General features: G+C 39.2%; 1 protein-coding gene across 1 annotated transcript in view; it reads right to left on the reverse strand.

The window, feature by feature from the left end:
* slc9a3r1a (SLC9A3 regulator 1a) overlaps nt 1-15529 on the reverse strand; it is a 34004-nt gene that overhangs the window by 6750 nt on the left and 11725 nt on the right. The window contains exons 2-4 of the mRNA XM_047376676.1: nt 4777-4947; nt 223-376; nt 89-132 (exon numbers count right to left, since the gene is read on the reverse strand). Coding sequence (XP_047232632.1) covers nt 89-132; nt 223-376; nt 4777-4947 — 369 coding nt within the window. The remainder of the gene's footprint in view (nt 1-88; nt 133-222; nt 377-4776; nt 4948-15529) is intronic.

Raw genomic sequence — 15529 nt, forward strand, 5'->3', positions numbered from 1 at the left:
ATCTGAAAAATGTGAAAAAAAGGCAAAAACAAAAGAAATCTCTAAGGTGGCAAACACTATTTCACAGTACTCTGTGTGTTTCATTTACCCCCTCGTCTGATCCTCTCTCTGACACGGGCTCAGGAAGTGGTCCTACAAACACAGAGAAGACATGACAGTCTCCATTAGTCATCTCTAACGCCATCTTCACCCTCAGACCACTGCAGCAGGGTGTCATTTTACCAGTGATGTGCTCCTCGGTGGGCTGGACATTACACTTGTTAAAGAATTCCTCGGCCGCCGCGTCGACCACAAGCAGCTTGGTTTGGTCTCCCGCGGCTTTGATGGCCGCCACCACCTCTGAGTGCTGCTTCCCAGCCACCGACACACCATTGACCTGAGAAGATATAAGCAGGGGACACTCAGCTACAATTAACAATGAATAACCATCAATTGATAAAGCTTTTAGTGGCGAATTCATCAGATTTCTGTGAAAAGGTTAGTATTTACAGTTTTGATCAACCTTTCTATATATAATTCTTTCCAACATGCTGGATCTTAACATCTAAGCCAAATTTTGACTGAGGGTAACACAACTTGTCTTCTTGGGACATGAAGTTGATCCCAGTTCGTCTGCCTCCATTTCTCTATTCGCTTTTTGAGAGCTGGTCTTAGGTTGTCAGTGGAGTTAGGATCTTGGTAAATTGCTGACCACAGCTGCAAAACTCCAATGTCCTGATCTTGGAGTAACTTCATTCTACCTTTAGCCTTGTGACACAGTGCTGAAAAAGATACGGATCCATACCAAATTGTGTCTGGAATATTGAAAGAAGTTGCTTTCATCCAACGTTTTCTTCATGCCAGTGTTTTTGTACAGGACTGGGAGTGAGCCCACTTTCTTGGATCACAAACAACCCCACACATGGATTGGATCAGGATCCTTCAGCTTTATCACCTGGCAGGACTCATGCTATCTCTCACCTTTCGTTCTCCACATTAATAATTTTCCAGATGTCCCAAACAATTAAAAGAAGGATTCATTACAGGAATTAACTTTGCGCCAGTCTTCTGCAGTCCATCTTTGCATTCCTTCAGAATTCCAGTCTACTTACACCACCAAGGAGACAATGATTTCAAACAGATCAGCCCTCTTTTATACCAATCAGTAGGGCTGGAAAACTTTGGCCACTTTGCTACTGGATTGTGATTCAGAAGGCTGATTTGATTATAAATTGATTACTGACATAACATGCGCCCCCTGCTATAACTGACTGTATATAATACAGTACAAGGCTGGCAATGTTCCAACAAAAACACAAGAATATTAAAATCTTGTTTCCATTTTCTTTTCATTTCCCCTTTATTAACTGTCTTATGGCAAAGTTCCAAATATGTCCCAGCGTGTGATGTTGTCCAGCACAAAACATACAGCTTTGCATGTTTACATTCCTACTTTTAGCAGCCGACCGATGGCACTTTGCTCAACAGCACTTCTAAATACAGACATCGTGACATCAAACCGATGCTAATAATCTGAAAGCTCCAGTTTAACTACATTGGCTGATCTAAGCTCGGATTCAACTGTGCTATATGTTTGCACGTTGCATTGGTATGCACAGCAGAACCTGAGACAAAACAAAGCAGGACCCAAACTGCTGCAGCTAGAGTTTTGATGAAAATTAAAAAGAGAGATCATGACTCTCCATATGTATCTTCTTTGAACTGGCTCCATGATAAATCCAGACTAAAACCTAAAATTCATCTACTTACATATAAGGACCTGAATCAAGCTCCATCTCATGTTAAATATCTGATTATTCAATGCGTTCCCTAAAGAACACTTTCCTCTCAGACTGCAGATGTTACAGTTTCTAAAAATAGAATGGGAATCAGATGTTTTAGTTATCAGGCTACTCTCCAGTGGAACCAGCTCCCAGTTTTTCTCTGTGAATCAGCCATCCTCACAGATCTACTTTTAAAATTGGGATTAAAACTTTTTGAAGCAGTTTATAGTTAGAATGCTCCTGAGCTTTCTCTATATTTATCCTGCAGGCTGCAGCTGCTGCTGGAGGACATACTGACCATTTTCCTCCTTCTGCTGCTTTCTCCTACTACTCTTCATTTCTACATTATTTGCATTTATTGCAAATAATGCATACATTGAAAGCACAGTGTATCTTCTTTCTGTAGTAGGTATACTTTGCCCTGCAATTATATGTTCAGCCTTTTTCCTGGACAATGCCACCGATGGGGTGGTTGCTGTGACTAACTAAATGTAATCTGTCTTTCATGCCATAGATAGTACTACTGACTCAACAACGGTCTTATGTAGCTGTGTTTCTTTCCAAGAGAAAGTCACTAACAGGGAACCTGCTGCTATTAACTCATAAACTGTGCTCAGTTAGTCTGCAACATAAAAAGTACTCCTGGACAAGTGTCTCTGTATTCTCTGTGGGGTTTTTTCTCTCAGTCCCCAGTCGTTGCAGCCGATATTCCCTCATACTGAGCCAGGTTTTGTTTGAGTTATTCCTCTCTACTGTCGCCTCATGCTTGCTCAGAATGATTGTTGCAAAGTTAATAAAATACTTGATGCAATCATCTGGAATTCCTTAGATAGATATCTTTTTTACCAGCTGGAATTTTAAGCTGAATTGCACCGCATTGCATTATAACAAGGACACAACTTGTAGCATAAAACAATTCCCATTTCAGTTCACCAACAGAGCAGCAGAAGCAGGATTAAACCTGAGTGGAGAAGTTACAGTTTAATCTGACATCTCTCTAATTACAGAAAAAACGAGTGCTCATGAGAATGGAACAGCTCCCTGAAAGGAACGGACCATGGTGGCAAGAGGACCAGCATCAAGGCCTCTCTGCAGATTTACAGCAGTGAGGTGGTGTTTGGTATTCAGTAAATGTTTAACATGTTGGGAAATACATAACAGGGGCAGTAAATAAATATAACCTCCAAATGAAGAGATAAATGGTGTAACAAAATCATAAAAGACAAGGCAATAAAATGACAACACAAAACGTTTGCTGTAGAAATTGCATCATGGTTGACCTTTACCAACCCAGTGAGGGTGGACCAGGCTAACAATGACTGGTTTCAAGCAGTTATCAGCACCACATGTTTCTGTGCATATCTGCAGCACAGCTGAAAGGGACATTCAGCCAGGAAGCAAGAACACATATAACATGTGCTCTGTTGCATACTTAACTGCTTGGCTCAATAAACACATGCACTTTGTACCAGGCAGCAGGCAGTATAAAGTCCATGCAGTATCCTGTCTAAGCTGTAATAACAGCAAGATTACTCTGTAACCAACATGCAGCTTAAACATCTGTTAGAGGAATTTATTTCAATGATTCATATAAAGATATCCGTATTAAAAGCAGATAACACCTAATGACATTTATTTAAAAATTTTAAGAAAACATTTTGGATATCTGCATGACTAGTCAAAGGTCTTGAGCCACTCCAAGACCATTGGAGATCACATTTTAGAGATCCTTAAATTAGATGTTTTTCCCTAGTCATCAAATGCATCAAAACTAAGAATCTCCGATATTGTGGGTCTATATATGCAGGATTTTTTGCTTTAGTGACAAACTGATCCAAGCCTTATATCTCCAAGTACAGTAAAAAGCATCAGATGCAATGGTGTAAAGAATGCCACCACTGGATTCTGAAGGTAGGGAGAGGTGGGATGATGGTGTAGGTCTGTTTTTTCAGAAGTTGGATCTGGTCTCTTGCTTCCAGGGAAAATTACTTTTAATGTACCAGTAAACCAAGACATTTTTGAGTTATGCTCCCAATTGAATGGGAACACTCTAGGAATGGCCATGTCCTGTCCTGCAACAGTCTGCACGCCAAAGACATGGATCAGTGAGTTTGGTAAGATAGAACTTGACGGACCTCCTCTGTCCTGACCTCAACCCAACAGAACCCCTTTGACATGAATTTGAAGGTGACTGTGAGCCAAGCCTTCCTGTTCAACATCAGTGTCTGACCTCACAAATGTGCTTCTAAAAGAATGGTCAAGAATTCCTCAAAGCATGCTCCTAAACATTGTAGAAAGCCCACACAGAAGAGCTGAGACTGTAATAGCAGCAAAGGGTAAAGTAACATCACAAATAAACCATATTGATTAAGAACACGATGTCACTGAAGTTCCTACGTCTATGAAGGCGGATGAGCAAATACTTCTGGCAACATAGTGTATATGGTACAACTCATTCAGAGAATCTTTGGCTGCAGAGAGAAGTCAAATGTGGAAGGATCCCTGATGCCAGACGAAAGGCACCATGGATGGAGACTGTTTGGTGGTAGTGCTGTGATTATGGAGCATGGTGCAAAAACACACTCCCAGAGCTCAGTTGTATCAAGCACCAGGCAGATAAGACTGAGGAATTCTTGTGGGAGTAAGGCCGGAGGTGGGAACATGTACAGGACATTTTTCAGTGTCACCAGCTGCGAACGTCAGCAGGTGGTACAGAACAATTTAGTGGTAATAACCTCCCTGCCTGAATAGAACATTCAGCACATTCCCCACGATCAGCACATGAATCTTGGATGTAGGTTTATGAGGTTAAAATGTATCTATGGCTGAGTATTTAAAAAGCCAAGCTGACATTTTGAGCAGTCTGCAATGCAGTCAACAAACATGCAGTCAGTGCTTTGCACACTCTCCATCTGCTAAAATGGGATTTCCCTTTTCTCCACACACACATGCAGCACAAACACAGTTAAACTCCCAAACAGGGAGCATGCGGGTAAATAAGCAAGAAGTAGACCTGGATGATCTTGTCCTGTGGTCGAAGGCCGGCTTTTTGCGCTGGGGAGTCATTGTCCACGGCTCGGATGTACTGGCCTGGCTTGTTCTTCTCACTGTGCAGGTTGAAGCCATAGCCACCGGAGCCTTTCTTCATGAGGCAGAGACGAGGGCGCGGCCCGTCCCTCTCCACCTACAAACCCGCACACACACACACACACACACACACACACACACACACACACACACACACACACACACACACGAGAAGTCAGCATCACACAACCGTTTCTTTGAACATCAAGACTTTCTGCTTAAGTCTTTCGGTTAATTGCCAGTGGAGCCCCCTCTGTTCTGTGATTAGGTGCTAACGTTTCAGGCTTGAGCTTCAACTCTAACAACAAAGACTTTGTGTGTTTGAGGCTCATGGTTTTGTAAACTCTACAAGCAGGAGAGTCTCACTGCTTCTACTAATGATGACACCTTGTTTCCCCCTGCGACACTGACATAGGAGACTGTAGGATCAAAGGCAGCACTTGTACTTTCCATGAAGGATCCATGCTAGGATTATAAGGACAAGCAGCATGCAAACTTAAAACTGTTCTTTTTTTGTTTCCAATTCATATATCTCACAATTATGTCCCTCTTTAGAATTCCAGAAAAGATTATGGTAATTGAGAGTTGTTCTATGACCACGTAGGATAAATATTTGATTCTGATTGTTTTTAAAGGTCCTCAATATTTGATAACAACAGCACAACAAAGGTTTTATGCATTTCTATTTGCACTGAAATGGTAGATGTATCATCTCTGGTACAGACCTCACAGTCCAGCGAATGAACTAAAGAATGCATTAGCTACAGGCAATCACCACTCTCATCCAGAAGAGGTTTGTGTTGCTTTATTTTAATTGCCACAGCAAACAATAACATACTGTCTAGAGCACTCCACACCAAAACAGTGCAATAATAGCTGGAGATAATGACCCACCAGCTTATGTTAAATCTGTGGTGGAAAAACGTTTCAGGGTTCCTATAATCTTCAGTTTAAGAGGAATGTTGAGGATTTATGGAAAGCCACATTAGTCACATGCTAAACATGGAAAATTGCAACCAGACCCTAAACAAACCCCATTACATGCTTAACACACACCACCTGATATTTAAACCATTTCATGCCAGGAGAGTGGTCAGTGTTAAATGTTTTATTTAGTATGTATTTTCACATTATGAGAAGAAATGTACTTCTTTATTGTCTTTTATTTTAAATTCAGTTAAGACCAAATTACTTGAATCAAACCCCCTTGTTCATAATATCTTCTCCTTTTGCACCAAACCCACATGCTGTCATTGTTAGTGTAAAACAGGTCTCCCTTGAAACTGAGACCCCAAATCTCAATGGGATTTTTCTGTATAATATTTAGGCAAATATATAGGCAAAATAATAATACAAAATATACATGTATTAAAGCATGACACCAAAACCAAGAGAAGAACCAAGACACTATTTATGTTTCCAGTTATACCCTTAATTTCTAATTATATATACATGTGGTTTCAAAAAAAACTTTATTTAAGTATACAAACAAGAAATTCTATTTAATTAGTGAAAAGAGGTGTGAATCACAACATGGGTATTATATGGCTACCGTTCAATGTGAGTCCTGTAGTTGCTTCACCATTTGGACCCTAAGTTAAGTTTTGATTACAACACATCTGGAAGTTACACCAATATATAAAATAAAATGTAAGCTTTTAAAAGAACCACTGCTATGGAAACAACGTGAAGCCAAGGCTCTGAAAATGATCAATTACAAGTACTAACAGAGTGTAGACTCTAAAGGTTCTGCAGATTAAGTGTGGAATGGTAAGAAAAATGTGTATGGAGAAAGTCAGGGTTTGGAGTCTGATAATTACAGGGTCACCTTTAAAAGAACAAAACAGGCAGCATTCAGCATGAGCTGTCAACATACAGTTCGTCCATCTCAGATTTTTTCAGTGAATCCAACCTCAATCTCAACTTCTGGATCCATAAAAACAGAAAAAAACTTCTGGATCCATTTGATTGTCACACGCCTGTTCTAAATAACATGATTTATGCCGTTTTACCTTCTTCTTCATACCCTGTGGATACTGTGCTCATGTGGACAAATCTGGACACTTGTACAATCAGAAACATGCGGTACCTTCAAAAATGTTCCGGCGTAATTGGATCAGATTAGAACCTAAATGAAGCAGCCTCTGTGCCCTGCTGCAGAGATTAATTCTCCGAAGGCCTGTGCTGAGATACATGTCTAATCTCACATGCAGGTGTGGAGCTGTTCCGTTCATTTTAACAGTAATCAGACATGAATTAAGACAGACGCTGTACTTGTGCCACAAGCCATATTTCCAAAAGTATGGGTCACAGCACCAAATCAATGAATTCTGGTGTTGCAATCACTTCCATGGCTGCAGGTGTATAAAGTTGGTGTGGAGTCCTGACCTTAACCTTCTTGAATACCTTTGTGTTATAACCTTTGTGTTAACGCGGAGGCTACAATTCTGGTTTTCTCTTCTAACTATGAATACACTTCTAAACCTTGTAAAAGATGTCAACAGAACAGTTAAAGTTGCTATTGCCGGGTCCACCAACAAGTTGGACCTTATAGAATAAGAATAGAATGTAATCAAAGTAAACATATAAAAGTAGACACACAAATACTTTTGGCAATACAGTGTATGTGGTCAGAGAGGGTGAAGTTCATTGCACAGGTATAAAAGCACCAAAGAAAATAAGTAGAATGAATTTGCTTTAAGTTTGGGTTGGAATCATTTAAAGGATGTAAGCCATAAGATTTGACAATAATAAAATGACTCAATATTTATAATCACTGTGGAGTCTGCATTAAGAATGCTGCCCTGCAGCCTGACATGTCAGCATGAGTTTGTCTGGGGAAGTAATCGGGTATGAACCTGAGTGCTTTAAGCTTGACACCGTGTCCACTGTTATTTTGAAAAAAAATGAAGTAGCTCTTGAGGTTCTCTGTTATGCTGTCAGCTGACAACACTCTGTCACATAAACATTGAGGAAGTCTCCAATACTTCTGGGACATTTGCGTGACAGCACTGAAGGAACCTTGCAGAAAACCAAATGGTGACGAACAAATAGCGTAAATTGTAAGAAGTATCAGGTTAAGGGATTGTTTTTGAGTTTCAGAAATTTTTCACTTTCATGCCCTAATGCTTAAACCTACTCCTAACTATATACAAACATTGATACAGGCTTAAGAACAGGCAAGGCGTTAGCTGCCAATGACACTAAAGTTAGCATCTGCTCTTGTAGCTTCTATTCAGGATTAAACACTAGGAGTTATTTCACAGTTACATAATAAGTCTGGACTGCAGTTGATGATCTCTGCTGTAAAATCTAAAATACTAAGATTGACCAACTCTGAACTGGATTATTCTACACCAAAAAGAGATTTTATAAAAAATAGTATAAGTTTAATGAAACCTTTATTTTAATTGTTTAAACACAAGATCAAATACAATATACTGACTAGCTAAAAGTAGGCAGTTATATTCTACACTGCTTACAGATTCTTTAAAACGAAGTTTGGGATTTGTCATATGTCATCATAGAATTTGGATTCTTGGCTTTTCCCAAAACCTTGTCTTTTCTTGTTCGAGTAACGCTGCTATCAGGAATCCTGTCTCTTGAACAGGATGAATCATTACAAGCCAATTAATGTCATTTAAAAATATGCCATTTGTTGTTCTCTTCAATGTTCAGTCTAACTTTGACCAAACATCTTAGTAAGTCCAAACAATGAGATTCCCTCTGGCATCAAATAGTTCTGCTGTTTACACAATTCAATTCATTTCAATTCAATTCAATTCAATTTATTTCAATTCAATTCAATTCAATTTATTTCAATTCAATTCAATTTATTTCAATTCAATTCAATTCAATTTATTTCAATTCAATTCAATTAAATTTATTTCAATTCAATTCAATTCAATTCATTTCAATTCAATTCAATTTATTTATATAGCGCCAATTCACAACACATGTTGTCTCAAGGCACTTCACTAAGAGTCTGGAATGGTGTAGGGTTGTTGGGGAGGTAAGAATAAACTACTGAGTGTTAGTTTGGCCATTTTAGAATGGGCTATGTGTAGGGGTATTAAGTAAAATAATAAACTGATAAGGTTTGTCCATCTAGAGCCCACTGGTGGCCATTGTTATACAAAAAAACCACAAGGATTGAAGGTACCCATCTCTGTCAGACTGATTATAACCATTGGAAAAGAGAAGGGGTCACACAGGTAGCAGAAATGGAGGGCGTGTTTGCACCTCAACCATAACTGAGCTAATTTAGGCTTAACCTGACTCCCCCTTACTCCATCCAACAGGGAGGGAAGAAGGCAGGGGTAAACATAATTGTGTTGTTTCCTGTCGCATTGCGTGAAATGTTGGTAACTTTAACATGGGCTAAGTCAATTCAATCGAATCACATAGATTTCAAGTCAGGTACATACATTCCAGGTAATCCTAACCAGTGAACAGTGCAGTCAGATTCAGTTATTTATTCAAATTGGATAAAACGTTTTTCTATCTAAAGAAACCAAGCAGATTGCATCCAGTCAGTGACTTGCAGCATTCACTCCTCCTGGATGAGCATGTAGAGACAGTGGACAGTCACTGGCGTTGACTTTGCAGCAATCCCTCATACTGAGCATGCATGTAGCGACAGCGGAGAGGAAAAACTCCCTTTTAACAGGAAGAAACCTCCAGCAGAACCAGGTTCAGTGTGAGCGGCCATCTGCCACGACCGACTGGGGGTTTGAGAGAACAGAGCAGAGACACAAAGAGAACACAGAAGCACTGATCCAGGAGTACTTTCTATTGGAAGGAAAAGTACATGTTAATGGATGTAGCTCCTTTAGTTTCATCTAGAAACAAAGAACAGATAAACTCTGAGCCAGTTTTCAAGGTTAGAGTCTGAAAGAGAGCACATAGAGTTAGTTACATTAGAAGCTCAGTCAATTGCCATGTCTAGGAGAGAGAAAGGGTTAAACACTGAAAGACAGGGCCAAGTGGATCATCTGTAGAGGGTGAGCATTAAGTTGTTGCCAGCAGAAGCTTGGACGATGCCCACCTCCAGAAAGGTGTCACAGGTAGACACAGATTACGAACAGGTGTAGCTTCTAGGAAGAGAAAAGAGGGAGAACATAAAGTTAAAAACTGAAATAACTGCAAATAATGCAAAATTGGAGAGTAGTGTGAGAATGTAGTGAAGAGAGTGAAAGTGGTCATTATGTCCTCCAGCAGCATAAGCCTATAGCAGCATAACTACAGAGATAGCACAGGATAACCTCCAAATATAAATTTTATCAAAAAGGAAAGTTTTAAGCCTAGCCTTAAAAGTAGACAGGGTGTCTGCCTCACGGACTAAAGCTGGGAGCTGGTTCCACAGGAGAGGAGCCTGATAACTAAAGGATCTGCCTACCATTTTGTGGACATCCTTATAGTAACGAATTACAATATTCCGGCCGTGAAGTAACAAATGCATGGACTAGTTTTTCAGCGTCACTCCTGGACAGGATATTTCTAATTTTGGCAATGTTCCGGAGGAGAAAGAAGGAAATCCTAGAAATCTGTTTAATATGGGATTTAAATGACATGTCCTGGTCAAAAATAACACCAAGGTTCTTTATTACTGGAGATCAATTTAATGCCATCCAGGTTAAGTGATTGACTAAGCAGTTTCTTTTTTAAAGACTTCGGTCCAAAGACGACAACTTCTGTCTTGTCTGAATTTAGAAGCAGAAAATTTAAAGTCATCGAAGTGTTTATGTCAAGACATGCTTGTAGTCCATCTAACTGGTTGGGTTCATCAGAATTTATGGATAAGTAAAGCTGAGAATCATCAGCGTAACAGTGAAAATGTATTCTATGCTGCCTGATAATTTTATCTATTATTATGAATATTATGATCGACTGTATCAAATGCAACACTGAGATCTAACAGAACCAGTACAGACACAAGTCCATTATCTGAGGCCATAAGAATATCATTAGTGACTTTCAGCAGAGCTGTTTCAGTGCTATGATGAGCTCGGAAGCCTGACTGAAACTCTTCAAACAGGTCATTGCTGTGTAAATGCTGACACATTTGATTAGCAACTATTTTTTCAAGAATTTTAGATAAGAATGGAAGATTGGATATAGGTCTGTAATTTTTTAAGTCATCTTGATCAAGTGAAGGTTTCTTAAGTAAAGGTTTAATTACAGCTACCTTAAAAGCCTGTGGTACATATCCATTTACTAAAGATAGATTAATCATATCTAAAATGGGGCTGGTAATCAGAGGGAAGACTTCCTTAAATAATTTGGTCGGGATTGGGTCTAATTTACAAGTTGAAGGTTTAGATGAAGCCAATATTTCTGATAACTCAGGAAGCTTCACAGGATCAAAACAGTCCAAACACAGATCAGGTTCTACAGTTATTTCCAATGTTGTCTCACTTGCTGAGGATGAAGTAATCATCTTCGGGAGTATGTCAAAGATTCTATTTTGAATAGAATCAATTTTATTTAAGAAGAATCCCATAAAGTCATGGCTGCTAAAAGCTAAGGGAATGGATGGCTCAACAGAGGTATGACACTGTGTAAGTTTAGCAACTGTATTAAAGAGAAACCTAGGATTATTCTTGTTCTTGTTCTCTTCTATTAATGATGAGAAATAAGCTGTTCTGGTTTGGCGAAGTGTCTTTTTATACAACAGTAGGCTATATTTCCAGATTAAGTAGGAATCCTCTAGGTGTGTAGAGCACCATTTTATCTCCAATTTTCTAACATTGTGCTTGAAAGTAGCCAGCTCTGAATTAAACCAGGGAGCCTGCCTCTTATGAATATGAACTATGTGGCATGGACTTGCTTTAGATGGGGAAGTCTGAAGCTCTAGAAGGTGTTTGCTACAAAAACATCTTCTGTTGAAGGATGGCACACAACAAAGGATACCAAGAGCAGAAGGAACATTTAGTCATCTTTGGGACTTCCTAGGAATCTTTTCCTAACATCATTTGTTCAAGAGGCATCCTGTTGAGATACACCTAAGATGACTTTTTACAATATGGTAGAGCACTGGCTCTACTCCCTTCTTGGACTATGGTGCTCTTTGCTCTTTCTCTTAAGCTTGCAGTCCTTAAGCCAGCAGTCCAACAGCAGAAGCTCATTTCAGCTGATTGTACCTACAAATTCTTCTTTTGAATATCATCCATAACTCAACCGCAGGTGAGAGTTGGGATGTAGGTAGACCAATATGAGGAAAGTTTTTCTACTTAACACTGATCACGGTGACAGACTGAATCTCTATCCACATTACTGCAGAGGAAGCCCCAATCAGTCTACCGATCTTGCCCTGCGTTCTGACATAATACTCATTAACAAGACAAGATACTTGTGGATACTATCAACAATTTGACCCACAACAATTTGAGTGGCTTATTATTTAGCCAAATCTAAGACATTTCTAAGAAACCTTGAAGTGAAAGATTTTACAGTTTCAACATGGTACGGTAAGCAGAAAGCAAACTACCCTATGACTATCTGTCGAGCAAGCACCTGGGATCAGACTATTTACGGGTCAGTTGAACATGGGGTTCAACCTAGAAGTCTACAGTAATGAGTATAGACAAATGAGCAGCAGAAATTTACGTTTGTCACCACCTTTTGGGTGTGTTGGATTTACAGAAATCTGCATGGGTTTTTCTGTGGAGGTACCCAGTAGATCCTTGTAGCCAGGTAAAAATAATGAATATACTTAACCTAACATTTGTGATAAGGCCAGGAAATCTAGAGGACTTGGATGTTTGAATTTGCCTCAAGCGTTAATGACTACCAACCTACCCAAAGATTTGCTCCCAATCAAGGGACAGCCGTTTGTCTGAAAAGTCTGACATGTTTGTGCAGCCTAAAAATCAACCTTTAACCCTTTGACATTTGAACCTGGCTTAAGGTACTTACAAGCAGCCAAACAGTCAGTGAAGAAAGTATTAGGCACTTTAACTTTCTGTTATTAAGTGAATCTATTACAAGATTTACACAAGCACAAGAGCAGGCTTTTAAAGAAGTACAGTGTAGTTTGGCACAATAAGCTGATGCAACTCTTAAGACATGACGTTTTACTAATTATGTAGCTGACATGATGTTTTAACCTGTTTTTGGTTTATACTAACCTTTTAATGATCTTTTATTTTCACCATGTGCAATGTGAACAAGTGATTGAAACATTTTGATTGAAACAAGACAAAGGATTGCCACACTTGTCGTATTTGTTGAAACTAAACTATCGTTACAACCATCAGTTATCTGCAACTATCTGTAAATGATTCCCTTCCAACACACTATTTAAGATCAACCACAGCATCGCCTCAAGTTAAATTCCCATTATGGGTGGCTCATAACAAAGATTATGTATTGATCCACATGCTTATATAAGAGTGAGGTTGGCTGACAATTGTTGAAACATGTGGACTGAGAAACTCAGTGATCTTGAGAGGACTTGAGGGTGTGGTGACAGCTGAACCTTTGGTTGGAATTACGCTTTTATTACAAGGCTGACAAAGCTTTTTTGTACAGATAAGAATTACATGACAAGGTAGAGATCACCGAGCAGGAACTCTGTATAAGATTATATGCAGAGGCAGACCTACATATATGTATTTTCTTCCAAACCATACATTGACCAGGCATAAAAAAGGCATAAAATTATGGCCACAGACTTGTGAAGTGAATACCACTATCTGTTCATTGTGGTGTCATTTGCAAGTGGGCAGAATTTAGTAGTCAAAAAGCAGTCCTCATGTATGAAAAGTGTTCCCAAGTAACCAGTCGGTGACAAGGTCACGGGCTCATTGATGATCCAAAGAAATTAGTTACTGTAGCACAAATAGTTAAAGATGTGAATGCTGGTTCTAACTGATAGACATCAGAATACCTGATTCATTGCCGCATATCATCAGATCAGCCAGTGTGCTCATGCAGGTCATAATGTTATGCTTGTTTGATGTGTGTAAAAAAACTGATTGGAATTTTTTGGATGCATTACCTTATTACTTAAAACATCAGTTACTAGAAGTTAGTTCCTGGTGTTTGCAAGAAAATATAAAGTTGGGCAAGAACCAGATTTTGGGAAGATGCATAATTAAAGAAATGATTTGACTGAGGCAGCATGGTGGCTCTTGTGGTTAGCACAGTTCCCTTACAGCTTAGTTGTCTGTTGGTTCAAATCTCAGTTGCAATTTTTCTGTGTGGAGTTTGCACGTTCTTCCCATGCATGCATAGGTTTTCTCTGGGTACTCCAGTTTCTTTACACATTTTAAAAACGTGCATGTTCTGTTAATTAGTGAATCTAAAGTGTGTAGGATGAGATTTTGCTGTATAAAAATGTAAGAGTGAAGAGTGCCTTTCAAAGCATCATCTAGTTGCTCTCATGCATGTGACTGTCTGATGAGTGAATTCTGATCAAACCTGAACTGGATAACACGATACTGAACAGACATTCTCAAAAACATGCCAAGATCTTTTTAAAGTTATATTCTATTTGTAAAAGCACATAAAAACCTCACAATGTATGGAGAGAAAATCCAGATAAGAGCATTATACGCTAATAATCATTATCATTATTGCAGCATTGACTGAGTGTATGTATGATTGTCATTCTATCTTGTGATTAAGTGAAGGAGAGAATGAGATGTAAGATTTTCTGTTAGATTCATGTAATACTTTGCTAAACAATGAAGCATAAGTAAGATAACAGTAACAACAACTAAAAACTTTTCACCCACAGCCACAGGGCATAAAGTCTCACTCACATTGTTGACAACTTTTCAAATCCACTTATATCTTCATTCATCCAGCCGGTAATGAGATTTCTTCTCCTTATAAGTAAGCCTTGCAGGCCTTAGAGCTCAGACAGATCGGCAAGAAACACTTTCTAGTTGCTGATGAGTATGTCATCCAAGTTCAGCTGGCACCCTATCATCCATTTACTTCTCACCAGAGGAGCTGTGGCTCAGGAGGAGTCCAGAACTATCTGGCAACATCACCACCAATACATTTGCATATGAAAGCAAAACATCATGGAGACAGAGATTCTGTTACACGGTACCTCCAACTCCTGGCTTATACCTTAGCCACCATTTACCTAGGACTACTCTCCTAAGACTGTGATTTGTGATCAAAATCAAGCCTGCTGTTTTGAGTAAACTTAACTCCAAGATATATAAGACACTTCTTTCAAAGATATTTCTTAATATGTAATTTCTCCTGGCAAGATATGAAAGATTCTAATCTCCTGGCTTTCACAAACTAATTTGAAAATGTTGCTAAATGTGCCTATCTGAGCACACTTAAATGCAGCACACTGCGTTACTTCCTGTGTGCTATATCAGAAGTCTTCTTGACAAAGTCGCGGCAGAGCGACATTGTCAAAGCTGACCGGAAAATGCTTCTAACAGCACAAATGAAGCATAAATATGTGACGCAGACAATCTCATATGATAATATTAGCAAGTTGCTTCTAAGGTCTTCAGAGCTGTTAGGTGCTGCCTTTTGAGATCTGGTAACATATAAGATGAACAGGAAAACCACAGCCTCGGCAGAGCAGCCTACACATAGCAATATAAATAGCAATACAATGAGGGTTTGTGCTAAAATACAGCAGCACTGAGGATAAAGCCCAGGACAGTTTGTTGCTAAAGCAACTAAGGTTCTATTTTCAACAT

Source organism: Girardinichthys multiradiatus, chromosome 10 (assembly GCF_021462225.1).
Source record: "Girardinichthys multiradiatus isolate DD_20200921_A chromosome 10, DD_fGirMul_XY1, whole genome shotgun sequence".
Taxonomy (NCBI): domain Eukaryota; kingdom Metazoa; phylum Chordata; class Actinopteri; order Cyprinodontiformes; family Goodeidae; genus Girardinichthys; species Girardinichthys multiradiatus.